Source organism: Eurytemora carolleeae, unplaced genomic scaffold, assembly GCF_000591075.1.
Source record: "Eurytemora carolleeae unplaced genomic scaffold, Eaff_2.0 scaffold40, whole genome shotgun sequence".
In the NCBI taxonomy this organism is placed as follows: domain Eukaryota; kingdom Metazoa; phylum Arthropoda; class Copepoda; order Calanoida; family Temoridae; genus Eurytemora; species Eurytemora carolleeae.
Window position 1 is genome coordinate 70,256 of NW_019396035.1, and position 18,329 is coordinate 88,584.

Sequence of the window (18,329 nt, forward strand, 5' to 3'; positions counted from 1 at the left end):
GGGAAAGTAAACCGTTAAATGCATATATGCAAGTGAAAGTAATCTGTTTAATGAATAACAAATATATGGGATGCATAAATATTTGGGAAAGTAAACTGTTTAATGCATTAGTGTATTGGAAGGTTAACTATACCATGCATTAATGTAGAGAAAGTGAACTAAATGGAGGTTTATTTAAAATTACGCGACCAGTCTCTTTAAGGCATAAGGTTATGGGAAAGGGAACAGTTAAATGCATAAATGGATGTAAAAGGAAACTATTATCAAGTATAAAACTCAAAAATGTGCCGTTACAGCACATAGTTTTTATTCTAGACGGAGTTTTATATTAAATTGAATATTCAAAACTTTGAACTAAATTCTTATAATTCTCAATACACCTTTTAAATATGCACGTAGTGGAGAGAAAATTTGATATATCTTCCATAATAATATAAAATAATGATAAATAGATTCAGAATACATTACTTGATTAAAATTTAGTCAAGATGATAAACAATTTTCGGAAGTTGTCCCATTTTGTTGCTATTTTAAAGGTTTGTGAGGGCAATAAAAACCATTAGGTTAATTATTATATGGCTTTTTGAGTTTAACGCCGCGAAAGATGGCCCAGATTTATAAAGGATTCAATCAATCAATCAGACTTTTAGGGACCTTTGGCTGTAGGTTTACGAGTTTAGTCTATGAATTTAGATTTTTGAGATTTTTCTATGACCCAAAGAAAGGATTCCAAACATTTACGTTTTTAACTATTTAGCACGATATTGAACTATGTTTTTACTTAAAATTTGTTGACAACCTTGTGTAACGTCTGTTGTCATATTAGCTGAAGCCGGGGAATTCTCTTAACAAGTTGAATACAATAATTAGATATAACAGATCCTCCATTAGACTAATTATATTATACTTAGGAAGGAGGCAGATTTACACCTGATTACAGTACATCAAATCAATTTCAAATCTCTAGAATTATTCGAATCCCAAACTGAAATTCTAAACCATGTGCCAACAAATTCTAAAAGATCTTTGTTTGTTTTCTGTTCAGGGCTCAACAAGATTTAAAGATAAAGTTTTGCGTAAAAATTTTTAATTTTTATGGGAGTTTCGACAAAGTCAAGTCATGTTCTCCTTCGAGGTAAACGATTATTTAAATATGTAATCCAAAAACTGTCAGCAAACCAGAACAGAATTTGAACCGTTGATGGTGTGCCCCCCTTATCGACCATGAATCGAAAAAACGCTTTTAAAAGCTGTAAACAGCAATCTTAAAAATCGCAAAACTTTGAATGGAAACGGTTTTTTGTAAGAGTCAACGAGGAATAAACTATCCAAGCGAAATATTTACAAATGTTCAGGACTTGTTTTGAAAACCAAAATCGTGAGCAGGAAGTTCAAATAAGTTTTAAAAAATGAGCGTGGAACTAAGATTTTATTTTTATAACAAATATTTGCATTATGGAAACAATATGTAAAATACTCTACAATACAATTATTCTTGTGTGCAAACTAAGAATTAAAAAATACTGTGAAGTGCGCCATTTACACATTATATTAGTTTTAAACTGATAAAATAGATAATTGATTTTTATACACTGTTTTTTATTCTTTATAGAATACATACAAACAAAAGAAGTTTAGATGAATTTTAAATAGAAATTATATGAGTGAGGTTTCAATGAATAAAAAATGAATTTTTTAAAATATAAAGGTTATTGTTTACAAAAATCATGATTTCCTGAAAGAGCTGACTAATGAGGACAATATGTCTACAGGCACTGGGAATACAATTGTACTGTTCTTCTCAGCAGAAATATTGTTTAGAGTTTGCAGATACCGAAGCTGAAAATAACAAATGAATAAAATACAACAATTTCTTATCATACCGCAAAAATCTGCTTCGTGCACGTGTGTAATTAATAATATGTAATCAAAATTTAATTCATTTTTTCTGTATCTTTGACTCATGGTTCACATTTAATTACACATTCCAACTTCCATAATTTTCTTTTTAGTCTGTTCAAGGAATAATGAAAAATGTCTGTACCTGAAGTGCAGCTGGGGATTCACATATAACTTCAGCTGCGTGTCTTAGTGCCCGGCTTGCCTTGTGTTCACCCTCAGCTGCTATAACCTGAAGTAATTAATCCAGGAATGCATTTCAACATATGCATATCACACAAATATTTACTGTTTATATCTTTAAATTCAAATTACAGTTTATTTTCATACTATTTTAAGACAAGGTTTCTAGACAAAACATGACATTTGATAAACAATTTTAATGTATTGTCTACTTAACTTTAGATGAAACTTTAAAAAAGAATGATAAAAACGATCTTAACATTTACTACATATTTAACATTTATCTGGGTGAAAATTAACTACATATTTAACATTTATCTGGGTGAAAATTAACTTATCTGGGTGAAAATTAACAACATATTTAACATTTATCTGGGTGAAAATTAACTACATATTTAACATTTATCTGGGTGAAAATTAACTATATATTTAACATTTATCTGGGTGAAAATTAACTACATATTTAACATTTATCTGGGTGAAAATTAACTATATATTTAACATTTATCTGGGTGAAAATTAATTACATATTTAACATTTATCTGGGTGAAAATGGTGACGAGTATGAAGTTTATCTATCTGCAGTATAAATAAGGCCATTTTCTTTCTGGTCTTTGTTTAATTTGAATTTTAGAAAAACATTCAGGTTAATTTTAAAAGGTTTTCAAAATCCAAATTGTTAATTGGATTAAATACCTTAGCTCTAGCCTCACGAGCTGCTTCTGCTTCTGCTGCCATAGCTCGTTGTAGTTGTTGGGGTAGCCTCACATCCTTTCTGCATCACAACAAATTATTTAGTAAAGGAAATGATTTGTGCCAAATTTTAAATCCTTATATCTTTGCTATTTTTGATATTATTATTACATAAAAAATAAGTTTTTACTGTCAAAGGTTTACACCATCATCTATTCATATATTTTTTTATTTTAACAATTGTCTTTATTTTTATTTACGTATTGTATATACCAAAAGGCCCCGAGGAGTGTAAAAAACTCGCGATAATATGATAAAAAACGAAATACTATTAATATTTGAGGTATAGCTTTAGATATATCTAAAATATGTTTAGAATTGAAGCAACGATTGATAAGTATGGAATTTTTTTATTATACTTGGCTTATTAAAATTTAAGTATTTTGTTGGGAGTGATCGCGAAAAATAAACGGGGGCATTATTAGACTGATCCCGAATTAAATTCGATATTGATCGCCACTAATTTTCCTTTAGATCGTGTTTAAACAAATCCCAACCCTACTCTCTAATACTAGAATTTTATTTCTATCGGTTGCGTCCATAAGGAGAAAATGGTTTAAAACGACTCATACCGAAGACCCATACAAATCCACGGAGTTGATTTATTTTACTAAGACCGTAGATAATTCAATTAAAGTTATAATTGTCAAATTCGATATTTTAGTGATTTCATTAAAACATTAATGCGAAAAAAACTTACACTTCGACTCTCTCCACCTTGACTCCCCAGGGATCGGTTGCCTCGTCAAGAGAGATCTGCATATCCTGGGCGATAGATTCTCGTTCAGATAGAATATCTCCCAAACTCTTAGTTCCCAGAACATTCCTAAAATATTGGATACTGAACATCTGGATAGGCAATTTATTCATTCATTTATTTTTTTCAATATTTGGGCATTTTACAGGACTTAAAGGGACTGTAAGCGTAATTTCAAGTGACCCTTGAAAGTTTTTTTTAAAGGAATAATTAGACGTCAAGGTTTTTGTTTCTTTAAACTGTTTCATGTTCTTTTGCAGTTTCTCTGCAAAAGTGACTAGCGCAATCCTTGTTTGCGAGAAGCAACGGAGAAACTCAAAGAAATAAACACTTCTCGAGTCAGAAGAACGACGGGTTCGAAAGGTTTCGAGAGTACCAATGACAAACCGGGCATTGCCAGCTGTGCAATTACGCTTGCAGTCCTCTTAACGAATCCTCTAAAGATATATAATTTATGCACATTGGACACTTCAGTTCTGATTAAAACCACGAATAATTTGATAAGGCTGCTCTTCTTCCACTGAATATCAGTTAAACATTTATTCATCATTTTTATCCTCATTTCGGTATATTTTCAGTAAATTAAATCATTAGATTAGTTCTTGAATTAGTTTCTCTAAAAAATAGCAAGAATTTGTTTTAATTTGAGGTTCATGGAGTCATAACAAGCTGGGAAGCAAGCTATGACATTTTATAGAAAAATTTGGTCTGAACTGACTAAATAACTAAAAGTTAAGAATTGGGAAATTACCATTTATGTTAGAACAGGCAGTTATTGATGTAGTTTTATAAAACTGCTTACTTGTCTATACATATATAGTTGTGTACAGTATTCGAAGAAAATACATGATTTCTTTTATACAATGATATCTATTTTTTTTTTGCTGTTATACGTTTTTTTAATATTTTTATATTACGGTTTCTTTTTATATCTTTTGATTAAAAAATTGACCTAAACTCAAATTTTCTTATCGCATATATCCTTGTAATATGATTGTGTACACCTTTGATATTTAAAACTTAGACTATTTTGTATAACATATTTTATATTTTGAAATAACAAAGGTTTGTATACGACATCAGGTTGATAAGATATAGGAATTAGAGTTTATAACAAAAACTCAATTCTTTCGAATTTTTCGATATTTGAATAACTAGCCTGTCACTATATTACTGTTAGCTAAAATCTATAGCCCACAAAATAAATAATAACACATTAACACATTACACAGAGTCTAAACGTATATCTAGAGCAGAAAAACTTTGCATTAAGAAGATGAGTCGTATGTTTGTTCTACCGTAATAAACACACAAACTAACAATATTCACTTCCTAACATAAACTTCCCATATTCCTCTTAGAATTCAGCAATCCGCACTAACAATAATGGTTAGAAATTTGGAAATGTGCACTATACAGTGTACACTACATATACATTGGGAGCTTCTCTTTTTTTAAATTTCTAAAAAGTTCAAATATAAATAAGCTGAATATAGTCGATTGCTGTGCCATAATTCACAATTCACTAATTTTTAATACATGAAAAAAAAATTATTTTCCACACAAAACTCAAGTTAACTTATTTTAGTTCAAATTTTGTCAGCTTGTTTCTTAAGCTTAGCTTGTTTCCAAATGAACCAGAGGAATTGCAAGGTGCCAAAGTCATATTGTAATTCATTAAATGGCGCAAGTAATAAACCGGAGTGTAGTAGCAGCAAGTAGTCTGGTAGATTGTCCGTAATCATCTACATTAGCTATACAGGATGTTGCGTTGTTCACCTAGAAATCATATTTACCATTTTAAGAAGCAGAAAAGTAATTTAATTTAAGGGTTGGTAAACAAAATCAAACTATTATCTTTCTAAGATTGCCAGATAACCCATCTATTAAAAACATTGTTTCGAGGAGCGAAAAACCAACGATTTTTCAGATACCAGTAAAAAATTATTTTTTAAAACCTACTTCTCAGCGATATAAATTTCTGGGCTTAATCTTGTTTTGGCCTTTTTGTTAAAGAATTCTCTTTACAGTGATAAACAGATGTTTACGAGGATTAGAGTTTAAATGTTTTATTGAGAATTTATATTTAATTTAAAACTTTTCAATTTAAATATTTTTTTAATAAAGTTCACTATTGACCAGTTACACGAACCAATACTTTTTATAATTTTTTATTAATCAGACATATTCACATGGAATTCTGTCAATAATGGATTACAAAACCCAATATTAAAGGGACCGTTCACTTTTACCCTAAAATTACCCAAAAAAGTGAACGGTCCCTTTAAGCAAAAATAAATATTTAGAATCAAGCAAATAAACGTATTAAATAAATATCACCACCTACAAATATTATATGAACACTGGCCAGTCGCCATAACTTTTTATAGTTTTCTAATTCCTATATTTTTTAAACTTGATGTTGTAGACCTATGAATTCTGACAGATCAAATTCTGAATTTACAATATCAAAGGTCTGCAACATCAGGTTGCAAAGATATAGAAAATAAGAGTTTGTGGTAAGTGGATCAGTTCCAATTGTAATTGTAAACTTTTAAATAATTTGTTTGAAAAAGTTTATTTTAAAATTCACAATGTATTAGAACAATGATTATTTCCTCTGTAGGAAAACATTGAATTTTTTGAGAAATATTATTTTCCAGCTTTTTTAGTGCTGCAGTTGGGACAAATAAAGTATTTTGGGATTCATGAAAAAATTGTTAATTCCGTTTTAAAATCATTTAATTTAAACTTAAAACCTCAATATCGATGAAAACAAATGCGCAATACTTCTCTGATGTATTTATTTAGTAAATGATCAATTTAATCATCTCCTCCAAAAGCTCAAAAATAATATCAATGATAATATCTTACCTTGTAGTACATAATTGCATCCACGTGTACAGTTACAGAATCTTTAGTTAGAATCTAGAAATGTGATGAATAAATAAATGGAAAGTTTAGTGCGTAAATAATAATGCTCAGTTACATTTCATATAATTACACTTGCTATACTTACATTTATATAATTTTACATTTCGTATAAGTTACATTTCACATAAAGCTATACTTTTTATAATTACACTTTCTATAGTTACACTTCCTATACATGTATTTGCTAAAATTTATATCAATTTCACATTTACGTAACCACAGTTCTCAGCCCAGAAATTGTCTAAACCTAACCTACCCCAACATAATGTGTTATTATAGGAAGTGTAACTTTATATTAAATGTTACCATATAGGAAATGTAACTTTATGGAAAATGTAACTTTACCAAGTGTAATTATTGTAAGTGTAATTTTATCAAATGTAATTATAGCTAGTGTAACTATGAAATGTAGAGAAAGTGAACTAAATGAAGGTTTATTTGAAACTACGCGACCAGTCTCTTTAAGGCATAAGTTTATGGGAAAGGGAACAGTTAAATGCATAAATGGATGTAAAAGGAAACTGAATGATGAATGATATAAACCCTCTAATTCTGAAACAGTAATAGCACAAAGTAACTTTCCCCTTGGTTTATTATACAATGATTTATTCTGTAGAGCGAGGTTATATATATATATATATAAATTTACAATATACAATATAGTTGTGTGAACTATTTTGCTCATATATATTGATCTATTACATTAATTATATTTCGTCGTATAAAAACAGGTGTATAAAATACTAAATTAAAATTTCGTGATGTCTTTAAACTTCCAAGTGAAATAAGATTGCAAAACGAATCATATTTTACAGAATAGTGAAGTTTTTTTTATGTTGTTCCAAAGTCCAAATTAAAGCATCTAAGAGAATCAGATAATAGTGTACGTGTACACTTCTTAGTAAATCATCTTTTACCATATTACTAGTTTGAAAGCGCGCCTAAAACTTAAAATACAATTTTGGAAACCTAGTCTCAATGATATTGTAATATCAAATTGAATATTAGTATGAGTAAACGTAATTTCATGTGACTCGTCCATTTATAAAGAGGCATAACCGATTCACATCGGTTCCCTGGCAACTTTTCTCTCATCAAAATCAAGTATGAATGAACTATCCTGATCTACAAGCTGAAAATAGATTTTTTTCAATCGTGGTTTCTCTTCAAAACTAACTTTCGGATTTATTCACAAGATACTTAGAAAACGACAATATCTTTCTTATTGTTACTCAAATAGATAGATTTAAAGGTTGCAGTTGTGAATTTGAAATGCCACTCTTAAAATGGAGAGTTACTTTAAATTACGTCTACATTTCCTTTAAAGTGGAAATCTCAATGTTCACAATTGATGGAACCCAAAAAACGAAATCTCGGGTTTTCTCACTAAATGAAAATTAATATATATTTTATTTGTTTATTTTTTCATTCTTATCATTCATTCATTATTTTTAGTTAATTACCTCTTGGGGTGGAACATCAAATGTAAGAACTCTCATATCAACCTGAACAATATTAAATACAAAATTCTCTTAAGTTTTGGTCAGAAATATTCTAACAAATTATTTATTAGCATAAACAATATATTTACGTTCTGTATAACATATCACGGTTTCTCTAAATTCGGGACTCAAAGTGCAGTACAGTGTATCTTGTATAATAATATACAGTGTATAACTGTAGATAGTAGATAGAGTGTGTAGTTTATCTTCTATAAAGTTTAATCTCTGTTTGTCTGTCTGTCTGTGTGTTTGTATGTCCGATCATAATTCATTAACCCCTAGACCAATTTGCCTCAAAATTTAGTGCTACCTGCAAACATTTAGACATGTCGATGTCGAACATCAAAAGTCCAGAATCTTAAATCTTTATTGAACCAAACAAAGGACGTAGAACTTTCGTCGAAATTATGATGCAGTATTTTGATATAGAGTCTTTGGTATATTGTATATTAAACTACAATGTAGAGACTCTACTGTATATTCAGGTACTACTACAGTGTACAGTGTATATATCATATTGTACAATGCACAGTGTCTATGTTTACCAATAACCTATATTATTGCGTGCAGAGTAGAGAGTTTCTGTTCCATAGTTATGTAGTGTGAACACTCGTTAACACACTTCGCATATAATTACAGAGAAAATACAAAAGTAAGAAAAGAAAACATGTAAAAGTGTTATTTAAGTGCTTTGGGTCTTAGTTTTTAAATATATATTAAAGGGTAAAATTACAACAAAGGAGCTAATATAGAGTCTTGACTGAAGGAGCATTAGGTGCACATTATGTAAATGTTCTCTACAAGTTTTTGATCCGCATCCAAATTTAGCGGGTCTAAAAACTGTTTACCAATAATTCAAAAATTAGTTGTCTATCCAAGGAGTATGGAATAGAAGGGAGATATAAATGACACGACCCGCCCTACCATATGATTATACATGCTTTGCAGACGGTACTGCATTTGATTTAGAAATATTCAGATTTCAGAATAGGTTATTGTATTCGCGGTAACAGACAAATATTACTTTTTCAAATGCAGAGCCCAAAACTTAAGACAGGGTAACGTTATGAAAACCAGTTTTTGAACCCGGGTTTCACAAATGGGTTTACCCAGTTTTGTAGATATCGATATTTTTGCTTTGAAATATTATGTTATTTAGTTCCTTTATATTTTAGCATTTTTTTCGAATCTCTTAAATCAAAATCTATACAAATGTTAAGTCCCCAAAAAGGAAACTCGGAAGTTTCGTTCAACGATACTCTTTTAAATTTCGGGCTCTGTACCGTCTGTAAAGCATGTATAATCATATGGTATTTGGATCTCCCTTCTATTCCATACTCCTTGACTATATCCTAAATTTAAATTTTCTTTGAATTTCCGTAAAAAAAATGTAATTAAAACATTGAAAAGTATTTCTTAATTAGCATAATAACAGATAATCAACATTCATTTTGGATTGATTTGTACAGATTTGTTGAGCGTTCTTAAATTCTTAAATTTCAAGAATTTAGAATATTCAATCTAGAAGAGGAGGCAAATTTAACTATATTTGTTTATGTATCTTTGTTGAGAATAAATCCTTATAATAAATCTTTAAATTCTTCATTAACTTATAATTGTGAGTTTAAATTCTAACCTTGGTATAACTGTCTACACAGGGGATGATGAAGAAAATACCCGGACCTCGGGCTCCACCCTTCAATAACCTTCCCAGGCGGAATATTACTGCTCGTTCATACTCCTAGAGGAAATGTTCAATCATTTTTTTTAATTGGAGGATTTTTATTTCGTGCATTAAGCGCTTTCTACTTCTGAATGTAGCAAAATCTTTAGATCAAAGAAATTGTGACCTCGTAGTTCCTATAATTTTATGCATATGTATGAGAAAATGACATTTTTACGTTTACAAATTAAAAATTCAAAACAGTTGTTCTTTATAGCTCTTCAATAAGAGTCGAGTTATTATTAAAGGGAGTGACTGGCTATGTAAGGTAGTTGAACTGAGTATGCCGTGTTGTGGAAATCTTTCGGATTCATTTGAGAAATATTACACTTTTTAAAGATCTGAACGTCGAATTTGCGCTCAAACTCAGGATTTACAGATCTTTAAAAAGTTTTATATGTCTCAAATGAATCCGAAAGCAGTTTTCCACAACACTGCATACTCAGTTCAACTACCTTACATAGCCGGTCACTCCCTTTAAAAACATTGAAGATTTCAATCGAACATGCAATTTACTTTATTTTGCCATGATTAATATTTCCGAAGTGGTTTACCTGAACAACTTTCACAGCAAAGAGAAGAGAGAGAGGAAGGGTTGCAAGGATGAGAAGGACGGAGAGGAATGTAATCAGATGAGCAAACAGTCCTGGCCCGTCAACTTGGTGCCCTAGGACACATCAATTCAAATACACCAGGACCGTTCCAACTTAAACCGTACTGTACACGTCTGATAATTTGGATCCGTCTCGACTTCAATTAGTCCATGGTTTAGCTGTGTTACTATCGCACAATGAAAGGATGGCTCTTTTATGACTGTAATGTTAAAAACTCCATTTCCAGCCTTTGGAGACCTTGATTTGTTACCAAGATTTCCAAAATATTCTAAGCGTTTTAATCTGCCTGTCTTAACATTGGGAAAGATTAAAAACTGTTTTATTACAATGTTTTTATAGTTTATTTTTATAATTTTTGTAAATGAAAATGGTACGAGGCATAGTTAATAATTTCGAATGTTCATTAATCATATTCTTTCTCCTTTCTCTATCTTGCTTCCCTTTCCCCGTCCATTTATGGCGCTGCTTTTGAAAGAAGGTTTCAAGTCGCTGTCTTTGCGCCATTATAAGACAGTGCTGGATCACCCTTTCATTGTATAAATGTACCCCTCTTCGTTTTTTGGTTTGTTTAATTGTAATTACATCCTCAGCGCTGAACATGCTGTCTACTTGCATTGGATAGGTTATCACTTATTGCACTTCAAGTTAGTTTCTATTTCCAGCGAGGGAGCAAAAGCTTCCTTGCTGTGAACCGCACATTTTTACTTTCCCGTACAAGGAGGATTGCTATTTAACAAAGGATAATCAAGTGACCCGCTAGGAGATAATTTTGTGTATTAAAAACTGTAAAAGCTCATTTGGGAAACATTTACATTTAGGAAATATTTACATTTGGGAAACATTTACATTTTGGAAACATTTACATTTAGGAAACATTTACATTTGGGAAACATTTACATTTGGGAAACGTTTCAAACATACTTCAAGAAATCTCCCTTTTTAACCTTTTACATATTCTTTTCATAAAAAGCCTAGTTTAGTTGTTTTACTGTTTTATAGGCATCAATAAAGCCTAGGGCACTTCTGTCCATTCGGTCAAAACACTAATGTCGATAAGTGTGTTTACAATACTCAAAAAAAAACAAATCGACTTATGTCTATGCATGTCCTTTAAATCTGTCTGATCTGTAAAAGTAAATAATGCAAGGTTTGCCTAAACTTCTACGTATATATCTGCTAATATTTGTCGTGCAAGGTCTGCTACAGAAATTAAGTCTTTGCCATAAACTAAAATTTTCTAATCCCTATATCTTTTCAACCTGATGGTGTGAACTTTTAATTATTTGATCCAACAGAATTAATAAATTAAAATATATAAGGTCTACGACATTGGGTTACATAGATATAGGGATAAGAAAATCAAAGTTTGTGGCAAAGACTCAATTCCTTTACCAGATCTGCAAGCCCATTCATAAAAAATTTGAAAATTTGATCATATCTAGCTGTTAGATCAAATCAGACTGTTAAATCTACGAGCAGTGCAAAATCTATCGTAACTTTTCAAATCTGCTTCACCAATCAATTATGTTAAATCGGTAAGATATGAAAAAGTTAGCATAATATCAACTTTACAGATCTGTTGAGCGAAATATAATCTAATCATATAAATACATATTATAAATAATCTATCTCATCTACGAAATCTCAAATATCTGCCAAATCTATGAGATCTGCTAAATCTGCCAGATATTCTTAATGTTCTGTAGGTTAGGTATGAAAGTATTCTCTGGAGCCGGTAATAAACACAGTAGGAGATCTTACTCATCTATACCCAACCATGACCTTATTGTATCCCAGCAGGTGAGAAGATTTATCTACATATAAACCTTCTTCAGATCTATATCAAGTTTACTATAGATCATCGAAAAAATTCTGGAAAATTTTGCTTAAAATGTGCAAAAATATTTTTATTTAATATACTCCCAGATCGATGTAAGGGTGTTCTACACATTTTTACCTTTCCACAATATACCCGTTTATTTTAAATTCAGCGTTCTAAGTTTTAACCTAACTCGGTACGAATGGATATTTATATTTTCATTAGTTTTCTAGATATCTGACCTAAAATCTTAAATTGAACGATTCAACGTCTGGCAGATTACACACATATATTCTAAATCTAATCACAGGATAAAATAAGGGAATTTAAAAAATATATTTTTACACATCTATTTATCTATTGTTAATTCCGTTTTAANGGGGGGCACAACAACAACCCACTATTAAATTCAAAGCCCTGGTTTTTAAGCTTTTGAGTTTTCAATCTTTACCTTTTCTCCGTCCGTAAATATATATATTTTATATATTTGTATATATGAGAACTGTCCAGTCAAGCAATATTACATCACAAGGAATTTCTTTCAATTGATAAATCAAGGAAATCTTAAAATTTTCATAAAATTTTAGATTTTCAGTTACATTTCTCCAGTTCTTGCAAAGGCACATTAAATGCTGAACTTAAATACTTAATCTGAAAAAAAAGATAAATATAAAAATGAAGAGAATAATAATAATCAGCACGTTTATGACGACTTTAAACAGTTGAAAATAAAGTTGACTCAAATCATTGATGTAACGAATTTATAATCTGTAAGCTTTCAAAATTTGGATTTGTTTGATAGAAATATGATTAAGGAATTTCAATTTTGATCAAATTATCTTGATAAAAATATACGGAACGCAAACATTTAATGAATATTAAACTGAACTTGTAAAATATTATCCTGAAGCTATATTGAAATATAAGTAGTTAAACATGTTTATCTAATGGGTATTTCAAGATTCGTTTCTATTCAGGTATTGAAGGATTGGTTTATATCCAGGTATTCAAGGATTGGTTTCTATCCAGGTATTCGAGGATTGTTTTATATCCAGGTATTCGAGGATTGGTCTATATCCAGGTATTCGAGGATTGGTTTATATCCAGGTATTCCAGGATTGGACTATATCCAGGTATTCCAGGATAGGTTTATATCCAGGTATTCAAGGGTCGAACTTTTCCAGGTCTTCCAGGATAGGTTTATATCCAGGTATTCCAGGATTGGACTATATCCAGGTATTCCAGGATTTGACTATATCCAGGTATTCCAGGATAAGTTTATATCCAAGTATTCCAGGATTTGACTATATCTAGGTATTCCAGGTATCCAGGTATACCAGGATAGGTTTATATCCAGGTATTCCAGGATTGGTTTATATCCAGGTATTCTAGGATTGGCTTATATCCAGGTATTACAGAAAAGGTTTATATCCATGTAGTCAAAGGTTGGTTAATATCCATGATTATTATAAATTCGGATATGCAAGGAATGGTTTATATCCACGATCATTATATATCCGAGTATATCAGGATATGCAAGGAGTTTTTTCTTAAGATTTATAACCCTACACAAATTAAATTAATTATTAATGCACGCAGACAATACACGTACGCTCATATTCAACAAAACTTCTAAATAGTTTTTACTTTTTCATGCACAGTTGCTTTCAAGGACTTTTTTTAGTTTAGTTAAATAAAGTAGGAGTAAATCAGGGCAAATCTTGCAATTCAAAAATAAAAGTTTAAAAGCAAATTTTTTAAGAGGATTAAGGTTAAATTAAATATTGTAATTTTAATACATTTTACCTTTCATTGTTCCAGAATATTCTTTGTAATAATTAAAGAATAATTTATATTTATCAGATATTTCTTGGGTTTTTGACAACTGAAAGGGAGTGTTCGCGAAAAATGAAAGGGGGTATAGGCTTACGGCGAAAAATAATCGCTTTTGATCTCTGCTAATCTTACTTCTATCTGTTGCGTCCATGAAAAGAAAATTGTGAACGATTTATACTGAAGAACGTAGCGTCCATACAAATTCAGAAAATTGCAATATATGACTAGGATCGTAAATAAAAATCAAATTAATTTCAAACAAATTTTTCAGATATTACGACCTATAGTAATCTATTATTTTTCGACGCATTCATTTACAGTAAATATTTCATAATATTTGTTATTTGTTTTGTAAACAATGCTTTGAATGATTACACGTGGCAGAGACACCTAGCGAAAAAAAACTTCGTTTTAAGTGCAATTGTATAAAAAACCAAATAACAAATATTATGAAATATTGACTTTATGAATGCGTCGAAAAAGGTTGTAATATCTGAATGATTTATTTGAAATTAAATTAATTTTCTATTATCCGAGTCGTATATTGCAACTTTCTGAATTTGTATGGATGCTTTTTTTTTAACAATTTTCTCCTTATAGACGCGACAGGATAAAAGTAAGATTAGCAGCGACCAAAATCAATATTTTTCACCGTCAGCCTCCCTTTCATTTTTTCACGAACTTTCCCTTTAAGTTGTCAAAAACGCAAGAAATATCTGATAAATTTAAAATTATTCTATAATTATTACAAAAAATATTCTGGAACGGTAATGTGTTTTAAACTAAAATTGTGTCCGACTATTTCCAACATTAGCCTATTCATATTAATTTGTCTTTAAAGCTTTTGCACGATATAAAAATCAATAAGCATAAAATAACAATAAATTCTCCCACCCAAGAGGGGTGTATTTCATGCATTCATTGTTTTAAAAATTAGGAATAATAAATAGTTTATAAAGGTTGGTTTATATCCAGGTATTCCAGGATTGGTTTATATCCAGGTATTCCAAGATTGGTTTATATCTAGGTATTCCAAGATTGGTTTATATCCAGGTATTCCAAGATTGGACTATATCCAGGTATTCCAAGATTGGATTTTATCCAGGTATTCCAGGTTTGGTTTATATCCGGGTATTCCAAGTTTGGTTTAAATCCGGGTATTCCAGGTTTGGTTTCTATCCAGGTATTCAAGGATTGGTTTATATCCGGGTATTCAAGGCTTGGTTTATATCCAGGTATTCCAGGATTGGTTTATATCCAGGTATTCCAAGTTTGGTTTATATCCGGGTATTCCAGGTTTGGTTTATATCCAGGTATTCAAGCATTGGTTTGCATCCAGGTATTCCAGGTTTGGTTTATATCCAGGTATTCCAGGATTGGTTTATATCTAGCTATTGCAGGATTGGTTTTTATCCAGGATTTTGAAGATTGGTTAATATCCAGGTATTCCAAGATTGGTTTATATCCAGGTACTCCAAGATTGGTTTATATCCGGTATTCCAGGTTTGGTTTATATCCGGGTATTCCAAGTTTGGTTTATATCCGGGTATTCCAGGTTTGGTTTATATCCAGGTATTCCAGGATTGGTTTATGTCCATGTATTCCAGGATTGGTTTATGTCCATGTATTCCAGGATAGGTTTATCCAGGTATTCCAGGATAGGTTTATCCAGGTATTCGAAGGTAGTTCAATACAGATATTGAAGGTTTTTTTTCAATAATGATATTGAAGGATCAGATCAATACGATATTGAAGGATTAGTTGAATACAGATATATAAGGATTAGATCAATACAGTATTGAAGGATTAGTCCAATACAGATATTGAAGGATTAAATCAATACAGTATTGAAGGATAGTTTAGTACAGATATTATAAGGATTAGGTCAATACAGTATTGAAGGATTTGTTCAATACAGATATAAAGGATAAGATCAATACAGATATTAAAGGATTAGTTTATCATATTACAACAGATACTGAATAATTATTTAATACTGAAAGGGCCCGGCGTTGCCCGTGGAAAAAATTAAATTTTTTTTTTTAAAATCAAATTTTTTAGCCTATGACACCCCCCCTCCCCCCGACCACCCATGAGTGTTCACAAAAAAAATTAGCTCAATCGGTCCAGCCGTTTGGCCGGCTATAGGCAACATATATATGCAGTGCAAAATCTATCGTAACTTTTCAAATCAGCTTCACCAATCAATTATGTTAAATCGGTAAGATATGAAAAAGTTAGCATAATATCAACTTTACAGATCTGTTGAGCGAAATATAATCTAATCATAATCGGTCCAGCCGTTTGGCCGGCTATAGGCAACATATATATATATACGAATGTCTTGTTTTATTATAAAGATGAAACATCAAATTATTAATTTTTTATATTTTCAGTGTGTTAAGCGAAGGAATCCCCTAAAACTGATTGACACTTTAAAAGCATTTTGAAAAGAACCGTGTGTTTTTTTTCATTGTTTGTCAAAACATTTCCAATTTTAGTTGTTTGTTAAAGGAGTGGTTCAATTAGCAAACTACCCATTTACCTAATACAGCCTCAGCCTTCAACAAGTAAATATTTTTATGAAACAAAATTAATTGAATTTACAAAAATGCAAATCTATATTTATACTTTGCTTGTCTGTTTGTCTATCCGTTTGTGTGCAATAAACGTCAAAACGGCGTGCCCAAATTTTGTGTGGGACTTCACATGTCTGCATAGGGAAGGTTTATGGATGATATAATTAAAAAAATTTGCCTCTAGCAAAATTCGATTTTTGAAAATTTTAAAAATTAACGAAATCTTTTAAATAAAATCCGCGAATTTTGTTTTTGGTTTTTGTTTTACAATGCATACAAAGAGAAAATGTTTACAATTGAAATAGAAGATGGGCGCGAAGCGCCCTAAAAGCTCGGTGTAATACATTTTTATTAAGATTAAAATATTATTATCATTCAGTATTCACGTTATATAACTTTTTAAATCTAGGTGTGCAAACAAATTATTTCGTCTAACTTAAACCTAATAAAATATTATTGTTTATCATTTTTATTCCAACAATTTGACGGAGTATTGTGTAGCATGAGCTGTAACCTGGTGTAACTGAAGAAGTAAGACTGGAGCACGGATGTTTCTCCGGAACCGGCAGTCTCGGAGCTTTCTCCCAATTACTCACAACTTCCGAACCTAATGTATTGTAAGGCTAAAATGTTTATTTAGAGCCTAATAAATAAAGTGTAGGGAGGCGGCTAAGGCAGATTGACCTGAAAAAAAATGGAAACGTGCAACAAAACTGCGAATTCCGCGGATTAACTTTCATTATTAAAAAGAAATAATTTGATGCCTCAAAAGAACGAATATTAGTAAGGGAGATAATAATTTCAAAGCAAAAACAATGATTTTTTAAAATTTTTAAGTTATTGCTCTCAATTTTTCGACTTTCAATATAGAATACACAATAAGAGGGAAAACATATATTTAACAGTTCAAAATATCTAAAGAGGTTTATGTATAATATTTACAAATTGTAATATAAAAAGAATGTAGATTTAGCTTGAAATAAATCCTCAGAAATGTAGCTTTGTAATTTGTAAATTTTTGAAATGATTGGAATTCAATTGATTATACACATAGTTTTCAATACAACGCGACGTCAAGAATCCAGGTTCAGTCAGATTGAACATATCGTACTACTCCCTCTCTCATATTCTCCATTCATCTGCCCCCCCCCCCCCCAATTCTTACCCCTCCAATCTCCATCCAAACCGGCCAATCCAATCTCACCCACTTCCCCATCCATCCAGCTCGAATCCATTCTCACCCCCCTCTCCTATCCCCCTACTCCATCCATCCAACCAGCTCGAATCCATTTTTCCTTCTCCCCTTCATCCATCCAACCGCCCAATACATTCTCCCTCTCCCTCCAATCTCCATCCAAACCGCTCAATCCATTCTTAACCCTTTCCCCATCCCCCTTCTCCATTCATCCAACCTGAGCTGAAAACTTTAGAATGGGATATCCTTAATCTTGTTCTGATAATTAATCTGGAGATTAAAAATGAGAGGAGAACAAGCAATATTTAATCTGGAGATTAAGAAAATGAGTGGATTAAGCATTAATCCCGATATCCAACATTCAAAAGTTCCCAGAGCTGAAAACTTTTGAATGGGATATCCTTAATCCTGATCGGATAATTAATCTGGAGATTAAAAATGAGAGGAGAACAAGCAATATTTAATCTCGAGATTAAGAAAAAGAGTGGATTAAGCCTTAATCCCGATATCCACCATTCTAAAGTTTTCAGCTCAG

The 18,329-nt window shown here is 31.0% G+C and overlaps 1 protein-coding gene across 1 annotated transcript; it reads right to left on the reverse strand.

The window, feature by feature from the left end:
- Nucleotides 1-1,649: 1,649 nt before the first annotated feature.
- Nucleotides 1,650-17,834, reverse strand: LOC111698157 (band 7 protein AGAP004871). The gene is made up of 11 exons (XM_023468418.1): nt 17,765-17,834; nt 17,114-17,206; nt 10,306-10,418; nt 9,665-9,769; nt 7,990-8,031; nt 6,467-6,520; nt 5,292-5,371; nt 3,536-3,661; nt 2,779-2,857; nt 2,045-2,131; nt 1,650-1,839 (listed from the first exon to the last, which is right to left on the reverse strand). The coding sequence occupies exons 1-11, from the start codon at nt 17,832-17,834 to the stop codon at nt 1,726-1,728; spliced, it is 963 nt and encodes a 320-aa protein (XP_023324186.1). The 3' UTR covers nt 1,650-1,725.
- Between the last annotated feature and the right edge of the window lie 495 nt (nt 17,835-18,329).

Excerpts from the sequence above, each read along its gene's own strand:
- LOC111698157 (XM_023468418.1), bottom strand. The coding sequence starts at position 17,834 with ATGGATTCGAGCTGGATGGATGGGGAAGTGGGTGAGATTGGATTGGCC. Across the intron at positions 17,207-17,764 it reads TTTGGATGGAGATTGGAGGG|GTTCGGAAGTTGTGAGTAAT; the intron begins GTAAGAATTGGG and ends ACAATACATTAG. Across the intron at positions 6,521-7,989 it reads TTGATGTTCCACCCCAAGAG|ATTCTAACTAAAGATTCTGT; the intron begins GTAATTAACTAA and ends TCACATTTCTAG.